A 22,943-nucleotide genomic window follows, 5' to 3' on the forward strand; every position below is an offset into this window, starting at 1 on the left:
TTCTATATAACACACTTACTTTTGTATGTTTGTTTAACACAAAATTTTCATCATCTCCAACCTCTGCTGCCTATAACTTCATATCTTCTTTCTTACAGTTCTTTAACTGGTGGCTCAGAACCTATAAACTTCTCTTTACTAGCTGGCTTGGCACATTTGCTGCTTCCACATATCTAAACCAGTCTTTCTATCTTGTTTGGCCATCTTCTTACTAACCCCTGTCGTTCTGCATCTTTAAAACTCCCCACAAATTCACCTTGTGCATCAACTCAAACTTTATTACATTCAAGCCTCCTTTCTATGCATGGGCTTCCTTCTCCTCAGTGTGTCAATTTAGAAACTTCTTGTGGTACATTTTCAATTACATTACCTCCCTCTGTCCACTCTATGCATAAAACTTTCAGATGCATCATGCCACTACTGTCTCCTTTCTCCGATTTAACATTCCCTTCTGTAAAGAGTCCAAGAATCTGAGATACTGATCTTGCAAACTGCTTTGTGCAGTGTTACACTAGCACCATGTCAGTAATTCAATGGAAATGAGTTTTCTTTTATGAGTTAGAACTTAACAAGGGGAAATGGCTGAGGACTGCTATTGCTGTGAGTAGGATCTCTCAACAGTGTAATGCTCCAGTGTTCCTGTTACTGTAGTAGCCTCTAGCTAGAATACAAAATACATCTGAGACTGTAATGTTTCATTTGGACATGATACCATGTCTGCTGTGAGCGTATCAAATACTTACATAATGTTTGATCAGTAAGTCCTTCAGACTTGATATCCTGCCAGTGGGCAGCCACAATTTGTGTATTCATAAACACCGGCAGTGAGATCTTGTCTGCTCCTTTTTTTGCACACCCCAGTGTATTAAATGAGGTTTATCTAGGGAACAGTGGCCCGTGGTTTTTATGAATTACTAGATGACATCACAGTTCTTTACTGATGATGTTCCCTGCCGGGATTTAGATATGACAAACCACAGTTGATTGCAAGATTTAATAATGCAACAATTTAAAAAAGATATATTTGCATGCAGAGAACTCTCAGAATACATGAGCCTCATTTAGAGCAAGAAAGCAGCTCTCTCCTCAGCAATCAATCTGTTAAGATGCGTATGTGGAAGATTTTTGTTGTTTAGAGATGGAACTGTGTTTGCATTCTCAACTAACATATGATCTAGAAACTTCTGTTTGAATTGGAAGGGACCCTTTAAAGCTCTTCTAGTTCCAGCTCCCCTGCAATAAGCAGGTACACCTACAGCTAGATCAGGCTGCTCAGAGCCCAGTCCACCCTTCCAATGGAGAGCTCCTCTAGAGGTAACCTCATCAAAGGAAAGTTAGTCCTGTGAAGCTCTGACTACAACAGATTGGTTATTTGTCTTGATCTGATCTATAAAGCTGTGCTTGTTGCTGTGTGATGTGTGACTGACTTCTTACAGCAGACTTTTGGTCTGGTTAATCCACTCAGCATAACGTTCCCTCTCTGAGCAACTGCTTTTCCTTCAGCTCTCCTTAGTGTTTTCATCCATCTGTATAACAGCATTCTGAGAAGAAATAGGTGCCTATTTGGAGAAAAAAAAACCATGATAGTTAAAATTTCTCAAACCTCCATCTGCAAGCCTTGTTGCTTCAAATTTTCAAGACATTAATTATTGTGACAAAGCTTTAGAAGGCCTTTGAATAAAGGAACACACCCCGACACAATGTGAACAGCAGCATTTGTATAAAGTTTTGAGAAATTGCAGATGAAAGTTTCTGTTTCCTGTGGTTATGGATCCTGTGAGTTGCCCAGTTCAGACTGAGACATGTCCAAGTTTGGACGTTTGGAGAATGGAAAGTAAAACTGTTTTTTTAGAACGTTGCCTCTTACTTTTCAAAACACTGTCTTCAGTCCCTTAATGTCCAGGGGAGTAGTGATGCAGGGGAGAGATGCACTTACAGCATCTACTCCCTGAGTTGTCAGACCAACATGACAAACGGCTTGCTTCCCTTCAGGAAATTCTATTAAGGATAAAGACAGGGCAAGGAGGGGATGATGGGTTTCACAGCAGGTCTTTTAGTGCTGGTAGTGAAACTGTATTTTCTCAGCCAACATGCAAACTAACAAGTGCTACACCTGGCCTGCAACTGTGCTGACAGAAACACGCATGAAACACGCAGGGTAACCTTTATGCCTTTACTCTGCAGATAGCAGCATTACTGCAGAGACCAACAGGAGCCCCGGCCTTATAGTCAGCTCCTCACAACAAGAAAGCACGATGAGATAAAGCCTGCAAACTGGGGGTAGTTCAGTCTGGGCACTAATACGTATTTGCTGAAAATGCTACGTCATCTTTGTTGTTTGTGATGGGCAATGACAGATGACTTTTCAGACCCAGCTCTCTAACCTTCAGAGGTTTACAGATTTCTTAATCTCCCAGTGATTGTAGATAGGCAAGATACACAGGCATTAGCATATTAACATCTGGCAGTGACCTGGGTAATGGTACCTATGTTAGGCTGACTGTCCTACACACCAAGTTAACTTGGTTTGTTCAGAATTGTGTTGTTACACCTCAGTTGCTTCTGGTACCAGATCTGGCTCAGTTATGTCAACTCTGTGCTGCTTTTTGAAGTGTTGGTGTACATGCTGCTGCAAAATACATCCACCAGGATTAATGAGAAGCATCTTTGCGAGTATGCTTTCTGAGTGTACGCTTTGTTTCTGCTCTCCAGAAACAAAGAACAAATAGGAGCTCAGAAGTTCTTTTGGAGTAATCATTTGACTCTGGGGAAGAGACCAGAAGTGGATTTCACTCAATTTCACTGTGCTCTGTCAAGAAGCCTAGGTGAAAGAAAAAGGTATTTTAACTTACTGCAGATTGTGGTCCGTGTTTGCAGAGATTTGAGAAAGTTATAGGGTCCCAGTGAGTGCTGTACAGCTTCCTGCACTGATTATTAGTGCAGTGCTTGCAACCTTAGAGAACCATGGTCTAGAAGTAAAACCAACAGCAGTATGCTATGTTGGTGCTTCGAATATGAAGCTTTCCATAGAAAAAATAATAGCATAAATAAAAAACAATGCTTCTTACCTTCTAAATAGACACTGTACTTTGTTATTGTTGTTGTGTTTTTTTTTAAATAAATATTCAGTTCTTTGCAAGAGCGTCTAGTTCTTTCCTGTAATGTCTAGTAAATAAGATCACTTACTAATTCATCTTACTGTTATCCTTTCTTTGAAAATAGACCTCTGTAATGGAGCATCTGGAAGCCTCTTGTTCACTTGGTTATGTAAAAAAAAGAGCAGAAGAGCTTCATTATTACAGTTGCTTTAGCAAAAGATTGTAATTTAAGACAACTGGTGCTTTAAGATGCTCTTGGTACTGTTTCTGTTCTACCAAAATTTCTTGCCATCTACTGAGAAATGTTTTTCATATCCTGCTTTATTCCGTAAGCTTCAGCCAAGCTGCTCATTTGTGCTGTAGTACTACATAAACCAATATCCTTGGGAACGCTGACTGAAAAGTTGCTTTGGTGATGCTGATGGGATGATGGGATTTTTATTATGTTAAGTGAAATCCAGAGTTTGTCTCCTATTTTCTAGTTTTACCTTAAACTAAAAGTCCCATTCATCATGTCCAGTTAAGAAAATACCAAGACCTGGTCTTAGTCATTAATTTACCCTAAACCAGGTTAAGAGCCAAATGTAGCGACTGTGTACTTCCTTATTTTTGCTTTTTAAACCTTTAGAATTCCTTTTATTTCCTTCCCATGTGGTTTAGTAGACAGGGTATCTTTCTGAATATGTCTTGATTACTTCCAAAATTTCTGAAGCAATATTTTTCATTCCTGGATTTTGTATTTGAACAGTGCTTAATGGGCACTGTTGAAACATTTTGACTAAATGACAGTTGAACTTTTCATCTGTTATGGCTACGAATGATACCTAAGTGTTGTAGTTCTGCTCAAAGCAAAGGTAACTTCATATCTGCCACTGAGCTAGCCAGGTCAACTGCTGGTGACCATGGTGCCTTCAGAAATATGCAGAGGGTATCATGTATTTGATGGGGGATGGTTGGACTAGGTGATCTTGTAGGTCCTTTCCAACCTTGTGATTCTATGATTCTGTGATTCTGTATTTCAGCTTATGCTCAGCAAATTCCTTCGTACGTTCAGATCAGTGTAGGATGGGATGATGTATGGGTAGTAAGTAGGGCCATTTTTAATTTTTCCCATTTGAAAATACTTGATCCAAAGTCTTAGTTCTGGCGAAGGCTACTTCTGTATAGCTAATGCTCAAGGAGACATCGAGAGTATGAATGGGAGGATTCTTCTTGAGAAAGCAGTTACACCAAACTTGTTCCTTACAGAATTTAGTCTGTGTTTTATTACAGCATGTGGAGTTGCAGCCTATGAGGACTCTGCTTTTTGCTTGTAATGTTCTATTCTGTCACACTAAAACTCTTCCACTGATGGTTTAGAACAGGTTTAAAAAAAAAAAAAAAAGATAAAAAATATTTCACTGCTAAATAACATGTTAAAAGCAGAGCAATGCACATAAATCTCCCTGAAGTTTAAATCTTGTATGGCATGAATCTGAGCTAAGCAAATCTTGGCAGCAGAATACTCCACAGTGATCCTGAAACTGGTCATGTAGCACTTACGGATCTCTGTGGTCTCAGATCATCCATAGTAATTACAAAGATGTTTTCAGACTAATTCTTAAAGCTGCCTTTCTTTAAGAGGGATTTTCTATTTCTTATTAGCAAAAAAGTGAAAGACGTGCCTATCATTTGATACAAATTAATTCAACTTTTTTAATACATGGATTTATTTTTCTCATGTAAATCCAACAGCAATATAAACAATAACAACATCAAACAATCACCAAAACCTGCTAACAGTAAATTTTCTTCTGCAGTTTCTTAGGACCATGGGGATCATAGATTGTAATTTGCTTACTGTGAGTATAAAAATGTAACAACATTTTTCCTCTTTATTGTTTGAGGGAATTTTCATTACTAAAGAGAAATATTTCTTAAAACTAGATGAAAAAAAAGGCTGCTTGGTGCAGGTTAATAATATGAAGTGTTTGAAAAAGCAGTGCAGATTAAAAGGAATCTAGTACACTTAAAATACTGCTTTCCTTGTACAGACCAAATGGCCCCTTTTCCTGCTGATATTTTGTAAGAGGGTTTTACATGCTATAGTCAAAGTCACTTAATAGACACATCATTCAGCTGGGTTCATTCCATTCGTGTAAATGTAGATGAAGACTTCGTGTAAATTCGTGTAAATGAAGATGAAGGCAACTTAGCTTTACCATGCGTCCATCAGATCTACTAATATGCTATTTTTCATAAATAGCATATTTTTTTGTGTACTTGGTCTTAAAAAATATCTTAAGATTTTAAAACAGCCTTTTTCTTAGTTGTATCACTGTGATTCAAGTCATATTGTGGAGCTGTTGGAGAGGGTCCAGAGTACAGCCATAAAGATAATGAGAGGGCTGGAGCACCTCCTCTGCAAAGACAGGATGAGGGAGCTGGGCTTGTTCAGCATGGAGAAAAGAAGGCTGCTCAGAGACTTCATTGCAGCCTTTCAGCATTCAAAAGAGGATTATAAAAAGGAGGGGGATCAACTTTTTACAAGGGTAGACAGTGATAGGACAAGGAGGCATTGTTTTAAGCTCAAGGAGGGAAGATTGAATGTCAGTGGGAAGTTCTTCACAGAGAGAGTGGTGAGATGCTGGAACAGGCTGCCCAGAGAGGCTGTAGATGCTCTGTCTCTGGAGATGTTCAAGACCAGGTTGGATGGGGCCCTGGTCTAGTACCAGATCTGGAGATTGGTGGCCTTGCCTGTGGCAGGGGAGTTGGAACGTGATGATTCTTGGGGTCCGTTCCAACCCAAGCCATTCTATGATTCTATCTATAATAACATCAAGTGAAAAGGGAGTACGTGCCAACTGTTGCTATATTAAGTTAAATACTAAAATTACACTTCGGTATATGCAAGTTAAAATACTGTTTCCCGAGACTTCTCCTTTTTCTTTTCAACACAGTGGGACTCTGCAGCGTCAGCCAGATTAGATTTTGATTGCCAGCTTTTCAAAAAGGCTATGCTGGTGGAAAACCAAGCCTGGAGAAGTTGTTGAGAGGTGGAAATCTCCACTGGTATGGGTTATTTTGACGTGTGTTTCTCCAACATTCTGTGATTGATTGTGACTGCAGTTGTTTTAACTGTTTCTTACTGTTTTCCTTTCATCACAGTATAGCGCTCAATTTCTGAGCAGTAACTGAAGCAGAAGAATATATTACCAATTATATGCAACTGATCTGTAAACTTCTCTGTCTGTGTCGTCCTGTATCATCAATCCCACACCATTTTTATTTTCTCTTGGTAATAACCCATCTAGGTAAAATACACAGCATTGTAAAATGCTTATTTATAGTCATATCCTCAGAAATGGCTGAAACAGAATGAACCTGGATAAACACACCTCCGTGTTGAACAGGTTGTTCTCAATAGCAACAGAAAAAGAAGGAAATACAGCTTTATTCTGCTCTGCAGTTACTTTCAGCTCCATGAGGACAAAGCCAACAACACTTTCTATTTAAAACTTATTTTGAAGATTAATTTGAACTTTTGAGGTGTGTTAAAATGCTTTCGCTTTGTGAAGAGAAATTTCTCACAGAATGATGTAATCAAGAGCAATTTTCTGAATTTTTTTCTCACCTGGTCCCTCTCAAATTACACACCATAGAAAATACGTCTAAAGAAAAATAGTTCTATCATATTTTGAGGATCTGTTTTTTTGTGCATGTCACTTAGCATCCTCTGGGACAACAGTAATTTTTTGTTGTTAAAAAAAAAAGGAGAAAAATGTCTTTTGCATGTATCTGACATTCAGCTGTATCTTAGCAAGCAAAACAGGGAGCTAAACTTCCAGAAAGTCTGAAACCTAATACAAAATTATACTGGCTTTTAATAGTGCCTAATTTAAAGATAAATTAGAGACATGTCTGTCAATCATAGAATTAAACATTCATGCTTATAATAAGAAATACTGGTAAGCTTCTATTTGTTCATCATTTTGTACCTTTTCCAGTTGTATTCTAGAATCGGTGTCCTACAGTCTTTTCAATTCTCAGAGGAGCTCCTAAGGAACACAAAAGCCAAGGCAAAGAAACAGTACTTCACCTTGTTTGAGAAGGCTGCTCCAAATGCCTCCTGCTACCAAATAAGAGAATGCCCAACGCTTCTGTAAATTAATGATTTTAAGGTCAGGAGTTCTGTCATGAAATATATTCTTACTGGAGTAATTGGTTTCTTGGTTTCAGAGTCATAAAGGAAAAACCACTGGCAGTAAGAAAGCAGTACAAGAAGAAATGCTGGAGCAGCCTAAGCAAGCAGGTTGGGAGCCAGTTAAAAGGAAGTTGCTCTGTTCAACAAGTGTGTTTCAGGAGTTAAACTTGTTACCATTTTAGATACAGTTCTTTCTGCTTATTGATATATAGTGTAATTAGCAGCCCGTTTAATTAAGACAGCTATTAAAAGAGCAGATCCTTTGTCCTTTATTAGTTTTAATCTTGAAACAATCACAAACAACCCGCAGCTGTATGTCATGTTAAGAAGTCATTCGATGTATTGCTGTATAAATTGCTTGTGAATTATATATGAGAAAAAAATCATTCTCAAGAAATATTAGAAGAGGTCTTGTGTCTACAAGCCTAACTAATGAAACATTTTTTTTCCTACATCATAGCCAGTTTTAAGATTCATATTATTGCCATAGTAGCCTCTAGCTAGACTGAAAGTCATTCAGGATAATGTGGTTTCAGAAGGGCATTCACTGTTTATTCACAGCATTTTCCACTACTATCTGGCACATAATGCATGTTATTAGAAGAACAAAAAAGTATTATGTCTTATATTGTTAAGAGGAAATTGAGTCTGGTGACATAGAGTGTGCACAGGTAAAGGATGTAGAAAGTGCCCTAGGAGCAAATATCACTGTGTTGAGTAAAGGGAACTCTGTTAGCTGCAAATCTCTCTTACTTATCAGAAGGAGGGAGGGGAGGGGGAAGAAAACAAAACTGAACTGTTGATTTTATTATTATCAGTATTATTTAAGATGACACATATATGTCAGAGATCCATGAACTCTCTGATGCCATGAATTGTTTTCTTTTTAGTATTTTTGTGTTATTATAATATGGTAGTGGATTGAGAGAGCTTGGGCAAGGGCTGTGAATGTTATAACAATACCTTCTCATTAAAAAAAAAAATATATATATATATATTTTGTATTAGTTACTTGTGAAGCTGGCAGTAATGCAGAACCAGCTGTTGTGGATGTTGCAGTGTTTCTATTCTATTCACAGCATTCAGGGGGAGATCCTTTAGAAATTAGCTCATTACTTATCCCTTCAAAAACTGTGTTTTTATGAAAAGGCATTTTATACAGATGACCATAAACCAAGCATGGCTCAATATGCCACATTCTGTAACTCTTTGCAAAGTTACACATTGACGAGAGTTGACAGGGAGATGCTCATTGTTAAAAGCCATCCAGTGTTAGCAGAAATGTGGCATGAAGCAGGTTGAATGTGTGATAGCTGGTGGCACTTGGAACCCACTCTATTCAAATGTGAGATTAGTATAATAAAGCGATTTGATGGGTTTTTGGGTTGGGGTTTGTTTTGTTTTGCATTGTGCTTAGCACAGGCTGGACAAATCTAGTGCAATGGTCATTTCCTGCTGAGTCAGAATGCAGCAAAGCTGTTGGAATGTGAATGCAGTGCAGTGGTCATGGGAGATGGTTGTTTTCTGGTCTGTGCTGAAGAAGTGGCTGCATTTTGGGAAAGCTAGAATGATCAAAGAACTTCTAAGAGAAGTTAGAAGGAAAGTATTTTGATATGTTTTTAAAACCCTACTTTCAAAGCACGTTTTTTTTCCCTAGCTACTTTGCTGTATTTTTTTTCCTGAGTGAATTGCTAACATTTGTGAATATGTGGATGCTAGACGAGATAATGCTTCGGAGCATTTTAGCATGTAACATTGGAAGAGGCTTCAAATCACCAACAGATCTGTTAAGATAACTCTGCATTACCTAACAGAAGTTATTTCAATAAATGGGATTTACCCAATATATTTCTCTAGCCAGAAATCTTAGCGTGTGAATATTTCCATCCAAACCAGAGGAGTTGGACTCCTTTTTCTCTTTCAACAGAATTGACTGTAAGGTCTCCCGGCTGTATTGCTGCTCTACTGATTTTGTTTCTCTCCCTTCCACCAGTTGTTTCCTGTGTGGAGGAGAATAGGCATTTCCTGTGCTCCCTACAAGTGAATCTTTGCAAGAACTTCTTTTTCTTGGAAAGTAAGTTTCTCTGTATTAATTTCTCTCTCTGTACTTTTTTCTTTTTCCTTCTCCTATTCCATAAATGCACTTGGGTTGCATTTAGAAGAAACTCTTTGAAAGCCTTTGAAAATATCATGCTGGGTAGGTCCCTGGGTGATGATATCTTAAAGAAGTTAATTACTGACCTCCTGTATTCATGTGCCAGTATTTCACATATAACCCAAAATTCCACTCACTGAAGAAGCGTTACAGATAAGTAATAAATGTTGGCTTCATAATCTGGATGAGGATCATCTTTCATTGGAGAAGAGAAGAAAAAGTTTCCCATCTACTTTGCCGTGCATACTGAGCTCTGACGTTGAGATCTCAGTCTACATCTAATTGTTTCTGGAGCCTTGGAAGCACGCTTTGCCTGTGGAGTGTTTGATAAACAGAGCTTCTCATACAGACCGCATGAGGTGAGTTATGGATACCAAACACAAAATCCTGGAATAATTTGGATTGGAAGCCATCTCAGAGGCTTAATCCCCTCACTCAAAGAAGGGTCAAGTTCCAAGAGAGAGCAGCCTGTATGGGGTTGTATCCAGTCACGCTTCCCTATCTGCAAGGCTGAAGACTTCATTCTCACCTCCCTCAGCAATTGGTGTATTAACTATGATTTTTCTAATTACTATTATTTGACCTAATATACCTAATTGGAATTCCTCATTGAAATAAAGTTTTATTTAAGAATTTGAATTTTCCAATAGAAATTACATTTTTTGTTTTCAAAGGAAAGAATTTCTAACTGTAAAGCAGAAGTGAGCACTAATCACACCAGAACACATAAGGAGAAATAGGAGAAATGCAACATTTGAACTTAGCCAAAGAAAAAAGATACCAAGCAATAACGTTTGAATTCATGAATATATTTTGAAGAGGCCATGAGAATAACGTGCTGAAAGTAGCTTTATCTTGCACGGTGCAAGCAATAAAAGAAGCATGAAAATAGTTTGTAGAATAGCTCATGAATTAAACTGCAAACAGAGGATCGAGCGTGGTGGGTGTGTTCTGGAAATGAAGTTAATGTTCCCAATTTACTATCTGGGACTTGCAATGGAATTGTTAGTTCTTTTATTAAAGCTGAATTTGGCTACCTAAAAACGCTAGAATGAGGAGACTTTCAGTTTGAAAACTGATTCAGGCTGAAGTGATACGTGTATGGATGTAATTGGTTGAGAAGTGGGTTGTTTTTTGTGAAAACAAGGAATATTCATTAGAAAAATAAACATTAAAATGTGAAGAGTTTTCTAGTTAGGGGTTTTCAGAGGACATTTACGGTTTTCTATGGGAAGCAGGCAGATGTTCCGGAAGTTTTTTGGTTGATCAGAAATCTACTTTTAAATCATGGGATGGTATGTGGCAGTCTTAGTTGTGAGGCACTGATGTGCTTTCTCCCCATTCTCCAAGCTACTTCCAATGATTTACCAGCTGTTCTGGCTAATTGAGGGGGTCTCCGTTGACTGGAGGATGGCAAATGTGACACTCATCTACAGGAAGCACAGGAAGGGGGACTTGTGGAATGGCAGGTCAGGTTTGTCTGACATCGATGCCAGGGAAAGTCATGGAGCAGGCCGTCACGAGCACATCACACAGCACATACAGGATAACCAAGTGACCAGGCAAGTCAGCATGGCTTCAGGAAAGGCAGATCCTACTTAATTAACCTGATTTCCTATGTGACCCACATAGGGTTGAAGCTGAAGAACCCGCTTTTCCACAAGCTCTGATCAGCACTGTGCTCAGCAGCTATATGAAGGAACAGAAAAATGAGTAATTCCACAGGCAAAATTAAGAAATCCTGATATTTTCCAAATTTGTTGCATGTCCCCACTTGCCATTTTTCAGTAACCCCACTCCTCTTCAGTGTCCCGTCCTCCCCCCTCTTCGTTTCCTAAGAGTACCACCACCTTCCTCCTGTAATGCTCTCTCTGGTTGAACGTCAGGCAGCACGTGGCTTGTTCAGAGCAGATCTGACTGCCTGCTGATTGACCATTGCCCTGCAGCAAGAGTGATAGTTATTATAAATCTTTCTCCCCCTCCTCTGTCCCAACAGCCAGTCTTCACACTTTTTTTAGAAACTCAATTATCTTCACTACTGCTGCACCTCTGTCAATTTGTTTGAAATTGGAAAGCAGGTTCAGAAGTTACCAAGAAAGGCAGAAGGACCACAGGTTAGGTCTCATTGCCTTAGGAAACTAAGCTTTAAACAAGGATTCACAGGTTAATCAATCAGTCACTGCTTAGCTTGCATCTTCTACTGAGAATTTCATAGGTGGGGGGGAATTGCAGTGACTCACAAAGTAGTTTTATCAGCATAACTGTTGTAGAGGTCTCATATGACACGTGAAAAAAGAAAATACTATGGAGGTATATTTGCAAAGGAAGCTAAGGCTGTAAAAAGTTGGACTTCCTTGTTTCACCTGCGACAGCTTTTTCCCTTCTTTGTTTTCCACTGAAATTCCACATTATCTTTTTCAGATGGGTGCCTGGCTTGGAGGAGATGCAGTACAGAGGCCCTAGCAGAAGCTCAAAATGGATGACTCCTACTGATGCTTCTTGACAATTTCATCTCCTCTTTTCCTGTTTGAGATGGCTGATACGATCATCAGGAAAAATTTCTAAACTAAGCCTGAGTGAGGACGTCTCTTTCCCCTAACTCCTCTTTTCACAAATCTGCAAACCATCAGACAAAATGAGCAGTCCACTACAAGAGGAGTCTGCAGAGCCCCAGAGCTCCGATGAGCTCGAGTGCAAGATCTGCTACAATCGCTACAACCTGCGACAGAGAAAACCAAAAGTGCTGGAGTGTTGTCACCGAGTATGTGCCAAATGCCTCTGCAAGATCATAGACTTTGGCGATTCTCCTCAAGGAGTCATAGTTTGCCCATTTTGCAGGTTTGAAACATGCCTGCCAGACGATGAGGTTAGTAGTCTTCCCGATGACAATAACATCCTTCTGAATTTAGCTTGTGGGGGAAAGGGAAAGAAGTGCCTACCAGACAACCCAACGGAACTGCTGCTGACTCCCAAAAGGTTGGCGTCTCTGGTTAGCCCTTCTCACACCTCTTCGAATTGCTTGGTTATAACAATCATGGAAGTACAAAGAGAGAGTCCCCAGACTCTGAACTCGACACCCGTGGTGGAATTTTACAGGCCTACGAGTTTTGACTCTGTTGCAACTGTGTCCCACAACTGGACAGTGTGGAACTGCACATCTTTGCTCTTCCAGACCTCAATTCGGGTGCTAGTTTGGTTGCTGGGGTTGCTGTACTTCAGTTCCTTGCCTTTAGGGATTTACTTACTGGTATCTAAGAAAGTCACCCTTGGGGTTGTCTTCGTGAGCCTTGTTCCCTCGAGCCTTGTTATTCTCATGGTTTATGGCTTTTGCCAGTGTGTTTGCCATGAATTTCTAGACTGCATGTCTTCTTGACAACAAATGCAGTGAAATAAGGCACACTGCCACATGTGTAGCATAGTTGATTTAGCCTGTCTTTATATTCTTATTTATTTTTATCATTGACCATCCCACTGAGTGAAAGCAGTGACCCATATTATGCGGTTCTTTTTACAATTTGATTATTTATTGTTTTCTCTTTATTTTCTTTTCCTTTTAGCTAAGTAATGACATAAAATTTCCATGTTTTAAAGGGCTGGGTTGTAGAAAGGGGTAATGGAAAATTGCCAAACTTGGTGTCTGCTGCTGTTGTTCAAATAAGTAGCCCCTTGCTTTTTGTTGGCTAGATCGTGCAATATGAGGGTGCAGGATCTGCCTTAGGAGAAGTTAGTATAACAGGCACCTTCCAGTTCAATGTGTAGCATCTCTTAATGCAGAGAATCTCGTGCTCTGGGATATCTGTTATTTCTGGTAGCAAATGGAATCATTTAGTTAATAAGAATAAGACAAGTTAACGTTTGCTCTTTCCAGTTCTTGTTACAGCAAAAATATTTGTGGGGTGCCCAGTGGTCACAGACTTTTGGTGTTCTACAGCATGAGGAACCTTTTCCTCATGCTAACAACACATCTCCAAAACACTTTCCCCATGCACTTTGCTTGTCCAATAGTTGCAGCTTCATCTCCTGCAATGGATTACTTCCATTAGCCACGTTTGTTCTCATCTAGGTGCACTAAATAAGTATGTGTAACTCTTAGCTTCCTTTGAGAGTTCAGAGATCTGCAAACTTCTCTGGTTGTGTCCCATAATGTTTACCTTCACTCCAAGAGTTTCCACCACCACACTGCATTTCCAACCTTTTAGTTCCTGTAACAAAAGCCCGCCTACATTTAGGCAGCTACACTGGAAAATCTTGCCTATGTGACTTTAGCTGTAATCATAGATCTTTTTGCCTGATCGTGAGGACGTGGACTTTCACTGCCTAACACACGTTTCAGAAAAATTCTGAAATGATTAATATGTGAGGGGGGGAGTTCTGCTTTTTTGGGTGGTTTTTTGTGTTTTTGTTTGTTTGTTTGTTTTCCGATTCCACAGGATAAGCACTGTGATAAGTTACTATTACTCTGGGAAGGATTCTGTTTTGTGCGTAGTCCTTCAAAATATTTAACACTCTGAACTCCCTCTGTCACCATTGTGAGTTGATGGCACCCCAGCTGTGGCAATTAGTGCAACTTGACTCTGTTGAATTCAGAGGAATTAGTGGCGATTTACTATTCCATAAATACAATCAGGCCCTACGAGGTTTGCTTCTACGCTGCGTGGTTGAGGCTAAATTTTCAACTACTGGAAGAGCACAAAAATAAGAAATGTTTAATATTTGTGTTTATGACTAAGTCTGGTCCACGCCGCAGCTGCAGCCTGGTTTTCCTGCGCACAGCAGAGTGAAAAATGAGAAGCAGCAGATGATCAGTGGAAGCACAGCTTTCGGATCAGGCACGAAATGGAGCGACCTCAAGGCGCAGTAAGGGGAAGATGGGTTGGTTGCAGGAAGGCTGACTAGATGGCCTAACAATATGTTCTTAACAAAATGACTTTGGTCAGAGTGGAAGATGTTGAGGGGGAAAAGGAGAGCTTAAGTGGTGGTTGTGTCTATCAAGAGGGTCTGAAGTCAAATCAGTCCAATTTTTGTAGCTGGCACAGATAATACCTATGGTTTCATTGCTATTGAAATTGTAGGAGAAATGTGAAATCCGAAGGTCCCGCTTTTCTTGACACTCAAGTTTATAATAGTGCATATATGTGTGTGTATGTATATATGGACACATATGTAAGAAGAAAACCTATAGCAAAATTATAGTTTTCAAGTGTGTGGAGTTGCAGAGCTTTGTATTGAATGATTAAAGGAAATGTTTCCAACTTCTCTGTCATCACTGGATAACAATTAGAACTAAAACATTTTCAGAATTCCTAGAAATGACTATTCCTAAGTAATTGTTTTGATGTTTGTGGTAAAGCATATAGAGTTAGAAGAGCTGTGTTCCCCAATCCCCGCATACTGCAAGGTTTGACTCATCTATGAATTCATAAATTTTCAATCTCCAACAACAATCATGTCAAAAAAGCAAGAAAGATAGAAATCTATGTGGTTTAATGGTACTTCATAACTTTGGGAGAAGATGTATTTGTGTGTTAGGGATTTATGTGATTTAGGGTATGTTCAATTTGTCTGAATATGATATCTTTAATAAAGGGCTGGCTAATACAGGATGTAGGTTTTGCAAATGTGTGATGTATCTGTGTTCCTTCTGCACAACATGTCTGCAGTGCTACCCGTTGTCTCTTCCATTTTGTTATTTCCCAGTTCATTATGATCATTTTAGCTCCAGCATCAGGTATTTTGTACTCTGTTTTACAACAGAGCCTCATCTTGGCAGGATTGCAAGGTACCAGTTACATATCACAGCACAAACAAATACACTTGTTGTGTTATACTTCACTATTTTTTAAGAGTGCCACACAGTTAAATTCACACTGTTATTTTAGACTCTGCTGCAATACTGATCCACTCAAAAATACGAGTGCAGAGAAACACTGATTGTATAGCTGCTCTGCTGCTTAGCCAGAGCACATCATTACAGCTTTGTTCTCATAAAATTCCTGTATGACTTAAAATGTGGCAACTGAGGATTGCCAGGGGTTCTGAATCTCAGTTTATTTGTAGAAGAAACAGGAGAAGATATTTACTGTGTGACTGAGGCTGGAAGAATTTCAGGTAGTATTCTGCCATTATTTGTATTCTTCACAACCTTTAAGATTGAGAACTGAAAACTCATGACTCACATCCTCTGCAGTGGAATAATTCTGCTGGCCTGCATAAATGGAGCTGGAATCAAGTCCTGCACACCCTCCTGCCAGTGTTTCCCTCCCTTTCTATGGCTTCTTTCTTTATCTCCTGTGGTCATAAAATACTACGTTCATGCCAAGAGAATTCTATGGGTAAGATTTTGTTCCTGCTTTGCCCAAATGTGTGAGTCAACAAGGTACAAAGTGTTATAAATTCATTACCACAGGATTATTTTACCCCAAATGATGGTTTTTGTTTTTTAATTCCTGCTGATCTTGTGAGTACAGAGCGTATCCTCATCAGCTGCTAGTTTGCAGTACAACATGGGGCTGTTCCCTGAGGAACATGTGCAGTAGCATGGGGCACAATGTTGGAAGGATGCTGAGGTGGACCTTCCTCTGAGCAGGATCTGATGCAGAATGGAGCATTTCTGCAAGCATGGCCCAAGCCCAGAGCCCGCGGGTTACACGAAGAGCAGGCTCCAAGGGAGGCAGTGGGCCTTCAGGGCTGTGATGTATTGGGCAGCGAGCTGTGGGGCCAGCTGTGGAGCTCAGGGACAGCTGTGGAGATAGAGGGGCACTGAACAGAATGTTGGACCTTCGGGCAGAGCCATGCAAAGCGGAAAGTGATCTGTTCCTGGAGCAAAGCTGCGGTGTTCAAGTGAGATGGGAGCAGAGCTGCCAGTAAAGTTTTTCAGACTGATCCTTCTGATTTTTCAAGCTTGTTTGGTAATTAAAAGTCACCTGGCAATGCTACTACAGCTGAGTATTTTCACTTTCTACACGCCAAGTTATTGGCCTTCATAGTTTAAAAAAAAAACAAAAAAAGAGATCCTTAGATTTGGACACAGTTCCTCTATGACATAAACTATTTAAAGCTTTGGTCTGGTAAATGGGATTGACTAAGTCCCATTTGGATTTGCTTTAGCTGCACAGCGAGCTTTGTCCTGCTATATTGACTGTATGCCTGCAAACCTGCATATGGCAATATAGAATGCAATTAAGTAGGTGAAATCTCGTTAATACTGTTCTAATGTCAAAGCAGGCCAAACGCCTGGCTACGTCCTGCCTTGTCCTGGCTCATCCCAAACCTGTGAGGGGCTGCCTCAAGCCTGAGGAGCACCGAGACCTGACTGCCCTGTGTCACCTCTGTGGCTGCTCACTCCAGCTATGGATCTTGCTTTCTGGTAAAGCAGGTGTGGGTCATCATTTCATCTTCCTGTAGGGAAGGTGCACAGCATTCCACTCTCAGACAAACTCATTGTAACTACCTTAAGTTTCCTCAGATTTTGTTGTAGCACTTCTTTGTGTTTTTTTTTAAACAAAACCAAGACAGTGCAAATTATTTAAATGGAGCAGTGCCTTCAAGCAGAAAAAAATGGGGGAAGAAGAAGAACTGAAAATCATGGAACCATTTTAAGACCTACAAAGTGATGGAAAGAGACTGTTCTGAGTGTCAACGTTTTCTTTCATGCTGGCAGATTAGATGTTATCCTTTAAGTGACATCAGTAAACATTCAGTGCAGGAGAGTCCTCAGGGAGTTTATACGTTGGCACAAAACCTCTGTTCCAATGGTTTTCTGTACATCATTCTGCCTCCTGCATCAGCTCTCCTAGTTGGAGCCTCACAGTTTCAGAAGCTCTGGTTGAGAAAATAGATCCCCCATGTGGGGATGCTAAATTACCTTTCCAGAGATGTGTGTGGCAGTTACAAAGCTTTCAGTGCTAGACCTTAAACAAAGAGAAGTCATCTCACAGTTTGAATTGGTAGCATAAATTTCAGTTTAAATCAAATTTCATTGTGTTTGGCAATGCTACAGCTAAAATCATTTTATTGTGTTTCTGCCTCCTGCTTGTGTTACGTGAATGTGGTTTGCATTTAAAAAAACGTATTAAATCATAAAAACCAGAGATGGTTGGAAAAAATCCAAAGAAAGCATTCTATCTGTTTCCTCTGTCCCTGTAGAGATGAATGCTTTGTCTGCCCTGGGTTTAAATACCTCAGGTGATGAGGCCTCCACCTCTTCTCTTCAGACTTTTCAGCCATTTAATAGACATCTTTGTTGGGAAATGTTTTCTTTGTATTGAGCTTGATTTTTTTTTTTTTTCCTTCTGCATAATGCAGTTCCTTTATTCTGCTCCCACTGTTTTTAACTTTCATGAAATCTGTGAATGTATTGTATCACATTATGAAGACAGACTGAGAGCTGGGGCTCTTGAGCCTGCAGGAGAGAAGGCTCTGAGCGGACCCTAGAGCAGCATTCCAGTACCTGAAGGGGCCTGCAGGAGGGCTGGGAAGGGACTTGTTATAAGGGCAGGTAGCAACAGGATAAAGGGAAATGGTTTTAAACTGGAAGAGGGTAGATTTAGACTAGATATTAGGAAGAAATTCTTTACTGTGAGGGTGGTGAGACCCTGGAACAAGTTGCCTGGCAAGGTTATAGATGCCCCCTCCCTGGAAGCATTGAAGGCCAGGCTGGATGGAGCTTTGAGCAACCTGGTCTAGAGGGAGGTGTCCATGCACATAGCAGGGAGTTGGAACTGGATGATCTTAAAGGTCCCTTCCAGCCCAAATTGTTCTATGATTCTATGTTTGATTCTATGATAAGCTCTTCCATGCCATAGTTGAACAATTCATATTCCTTGTTGTTCTAGACAAGCAACCAGTTGCTGAACAGTGACGCTTTGCTGGGACAGCATGCCATGCATCAGAAAACATATTTCCTGGCAACTCCTGGCTGACACTTCTTTTTAGAATAGGGAGTGAAAAATGTCAAGCAAAACTGAAGAAATGCATCTTCCCAGGGGCATCCATGGCAATATGACTGACATTTCCTCAGGTGTTGAGGCAAGCAGCCTGCTTCCTTAGATAGAGATTTTCTGTACAAAAGCAGATGATTTTAATAAAAACAGTTGCTTTTAAAAAGCATCTTAGAAGCTTTTTTCAAAAGGAAACCTCTGTGTGAGAGCCCTGCTATGTCAAAACTCTTATCTTATTGAGAGACAAGACCGTATTGATTGCCGCTCACTGCAGAGCAGTTTTTGCTGACAGCTTAGCTCAGATGAAAAATTGAATTGGGTGTTAAGGAGAACAGTTTGAAAAGATGCTTTTGCAACTGTGTCTCTGGAATCAGATCTGTGCATGAAAATGTGACTCATATCTTGACAACAGAAACATTGCGTTGCCAATTGAATTACAACGTCCTAGATAATCCTCAGCCCATCTGAAATGATAAGGAGTAGTGTGGCCAAGGAAACTCAAGGTGGGCAGATGTAAAAGAAGAGGTACTGAGCTTTGAAAGCTGCTCTGATCCTGGATCAGGTGGACGGGCTGCTGATTCAAGAAAGGTCTCTGACAGTGACTGGTGGTGGATGCAGGCAAAAGGACAAATGGGCAGCCCACACGGACAGTGAGCTTACGGCGTATTTCCTCACTTATGGCAGCCTTCAACCTGGAGACCTGTTGAGATGGGGCTTATATCTGTGTCTGTGGTTTTGATTCTTGCCTTTGGATTTCCATTTTGACATTCACAAAATCCTACAGCACTAAGTTCCATAATTTAATTACACACTTTATCAAAAAGGTCTACTTTGTCTCAAATGTTTCTAAGATACCAGTGATGTATCCTCAACTTTTCTTGTTGTGAAAAGCAGTTCCAAGGTGTGAATCTTGGTCAGAATCACAGAACTGTAGGGACTGGAAGGGACCTCCAGAGACCATCAAGTCCAATCCCTCTGCCAAAGCAGGTTCCCTGCAGCAGATCACGCAGGTTGGGAGGTGTCCAGATGGGTCTTGAATATCTCCAGAGAAGGAGACTCCACAGCTTCTCTGTGCAGCCTGTTCCAGTGCTCTGTCACCATGAGAGTAAAGAAGTTCTTCCTTGTGTTTGTATTGTTCACTTCCTCTGCACAACCTGATCTCTATAAATATGAATGTCATGATTTTATCCATTATGCTTCTCCTTCGCTGCCTCTTGTCCGAACTGGAGGTGCTACCCAGTTTGACCTCTTCTCCTACAAAAGTCTTTCCATACTTGATACAGCCATTGCATTGGCCTGAACCTTTCCTACTGCTTTCTTTTTTGTTTCAAGGTGGAGAGAAGCCCTCAGAAATAAGTTCTAAAGGCAGTTAATGTCATTTGTTAGCAAGTCAAGAAAAAGTGTGAGACGTCTGTACCACGTTCTAGTCAGTCTGTTTGCACCAGTGAATGCAGGAGCTGGTAGGCTCCAGGATAACACTTAATTTAAACTTGACGTAGACTGTACTGATTGACTCAATTAAATATGTGGCTTGATACTGCTGGACTGAGTGGTTGCTGATGGATGAGCACTGTGAGATGCCTTTTCCTCTCTGCTATGATGTACACCCACCTCACTCCTTTGTGCTGCCATCCCAAGCTACCTTCTAGAGCTTTCCATTGCAAAAATCTCTTTTCTTTTCTCTTTTTTAATCTTAATCTTTACGTCCAAAAGGCTTTTGGCCTGTTCTCCTATGTTCAAAGGAGATGTTGACAGGTGGAAACAATAAAGAAAATACTGATTAGAGAGTAAGCCCTTAGTGTTTGTCCTTTCTATTGCCAGTTAGGGCCAAAGTTAGTGCCTTCAGCTCCAAGGGCTGCAAAGGACTGGCTTAGCAGACTCCAGTGAAATATCACCAGAGGAATTTTTTCACCCAGAGGATGGTGATGCACTGGAACAGGCTGCCTAAGGAGGCTGTGGATGCCCCATCCCTGGAGGCATTCAAGACCAGGCTGGATGTGGCTCTGGGCAGCCTGGTCTGCTGGTTGGTGACCCTGCACATAGCAGGGGGTTGGAAGTGGATGAGCATTGTGGTCCTTTTCAACCCAGGCCATTCTGTGATTCTGTGATCAACACACTGCAATGTGTAACTTGTGATCCAACTCCCGAAAACTAAGAAAAGGAAAGATTTTAAAGTACTTTGCTTTACCATGTGCTTTGGCTCCTAAAACCCACTGTTGTAAATCACTGATCAGCTTGAGGTTTATCAAATGTAGTGCATAACATGCATTTTATGGGCAGACTTTGACTGCTGTAAAGCTGCCTTCTGCACTTGTGTTTTTTAGTTTTATGAAGAGAAGCCAGTGTAGGGATGTCTTTTTGTTCATCTTCAGGAGTAAAACAATGAACTGCAATGTAATCTTTCAGACACAGAAAGGATAACTTGGTAGTAAATGACAAAGCTATAACTTGCCATCTAAAATAATGAAGCGCTAATGTAAAAGCAATTGTTTCACTCAATAAAAAAATAATTTTTCAGAAAAGATTTGTCATGACAAGCATATTTCTTAACGCCTTGATTTGGACATCCTTCAGATTTAATTCCTGCTATTCACTGGATCAGTTTAAAAAATAGATTAAGGGTATCACACAGCTGTGATATGCAGTCCTTTAGTAGCGAGTACAATAAAGAGATTTATTGGTATTAGCCAGAACACGGCCCCTGGTGTAATTTTCATTTTGAATGGATGAGACTTCAGTACAATGATGGCTCGATACTGTGCTCATGCAGGGACTTTCTTGTTTTTCGAAGAAGAACTGCTGTGCTTTTCTTCCTTTTTCTTTATTCTTATCCCTTCTCAGCTTGCAGATATCTGAACCACTGGCTGTGGGCTAAGGCAGCTCTTAGCTGAGAACAAACCATCCTTGGGCAAAGACGCAGGTATAATGTCTTCTCTTTCTAGTGCTGAAATAGAGACTAACCCAAATCTCCCATCTAAATCTAAAACCATTCCCCCTTGTCCTATCACAATCCACCCTTGCAAATAGCCATTTCACCTACTGTTTATATGCTCCCTTCAAGCACTGGAAGGCCACAATGAGGTCTCCCCGAAGCCTTTCTTCTCCAAGCTAACCAAGCCCAGTTCCCTCAACTTTCCTTCATAGGAGAGGTGCTCCAGCCCTCTGCTCATCTCAGTGCCCTCCTCTGCACCCGCTCCAAGAGCTCCACATCCTTCCTGTGCTGGGGGCCCCAGGCCTGGACGCAGAACTGCAAATGGGGCCTCACAAGAGCCGAGCAGAGGGGGACGATCACCTCCCTCTCCCTGCTGGCCATTCCTCTCTTAATGCAGCCCAGAACACAGCTGGCCTTCCGGGCTGCACTGCTGGCTCATGTTCAGCTTCTCATCCACCAGGACCCCCAAGTCCTTCTCTGCAGGGCTGCTCTCCTGGGGTTCTTCTCCCTCTTTGTATAAATACCTGCTATTTCCCCAACCCAAGTGCAGCACCTTGTACTTGGCTTTGTTGAACCTCATTAGGTTTACGTGGGCCCACTTCTCCAGCCTGTCCAGGTCCCTCTGGATGGCTTCCCTTCCTCCCAGTGTATCGACTGCACCGCTCAGCTTGGTGTCATCTGCAAACTTGCTGAGGGTGCACTCGATACCATCATCTCTGTCACTGATGAACATGTTGAAGAGCACCGGTCCCAGGGCCGACCCTTGAGGGACACTGCTTGTGACCGGCCTCCACCCTGACACAGAACCATTGATCACAACCCTTTGGCTGTGACCAGCCAGCCACTTCTTAACCCATGGAACAGTCCATCCTTCAAATCCACACCTCTCCAATTTAGAGAGAAAGATATAGTGGGGGACCGCATCAAAGGCCCTGCAGAAGTCCAGGAAGATGACATCCATCACCGTTCCCCCATCAACTGATGCTGTCACTCCATCAGACTGGCAGGCTATTGTTCCCCAGAATTTGTTCTGAATGTGAACATACTGCTCCCCACATCATTTTGTCTCTGAATTGTTGAAAACATCAGTGTTCTTTATGGAACATGGAAGGACACCAAGTTGAAGGAAAAAGCATAAATGGAAAAATCTACTAGAAAAACAACACTGCAGGGGTTGCACACTTCTGAAAAATCATCAAAGATTTATTTAATATCCAATTGTTTCAACAGTAAAAAAAAAAAATATTGTATCCACAAGGGTTTTTTTTCAACTGCTGCCAAGCATAAATCATGGGATTTATTTTAGTACCTAGTTTACTTTAGTGCCTTTATCTGAAAGAGAAGGATTGTCTATTGCTTTCTATTGTATTAAGAAATCAGTCAAAACAAGAATGTAAAAAGTACCTTTTAAGAGTTATTTGAAGCAACACTCCTGAGTCTCAAACATTTAGGGCATATTGAGAGCAGGTTTGTCTAGTTTGAAAAAAATACTTTCATAAGTAAGTCAATATATTTGCTTCTTTTAAGCTTCTAACGTGAGTGAAGCTCTTTTGGATCTGTGGATCTACGAATTTTCTTGCAAAGGGAATATAGCTCAGTCTTTACAGTGGAAGATTGCTGTTTCCTCCTGACCCCA

At 40.7% G+C, this 22,943-nt stretch overlaps 1 protein-coding gene across 1 annotated transcript; it reads left to right on the forward strand.

The window, feature by feature from the left end:
• Positions 1–12,071: 12,071 nt before the first annotated feature.
• RNF182 (ring finger protein 182) lies at positions 12,072–12,809 on the forward strand (the record flags this gene model as incomplete). Its single annotated transcript, XM_079533273.1, has 1 exon — positions 12,072–12,809. One exon carries the CDS (start codon positions 12,072–12,074, stop codon positions 12,807–12,809), a length of 738 nt encoding a protein of 245 aa, XP_079389399.1.
• Positions 12,810–22,943: the final 10,134 nt, after the last annotated feature.

Source organism: Tetrao urogallus (assembly GCF_951394365.1).
Source record: "Tetrao urogallus genome assembly, chromosome: 3".
NCBI lineage: Eukaryota > Metazoa > Chordata > Aves > Galliformes > Phasianidae > Tetrao > Tetrao urogallus.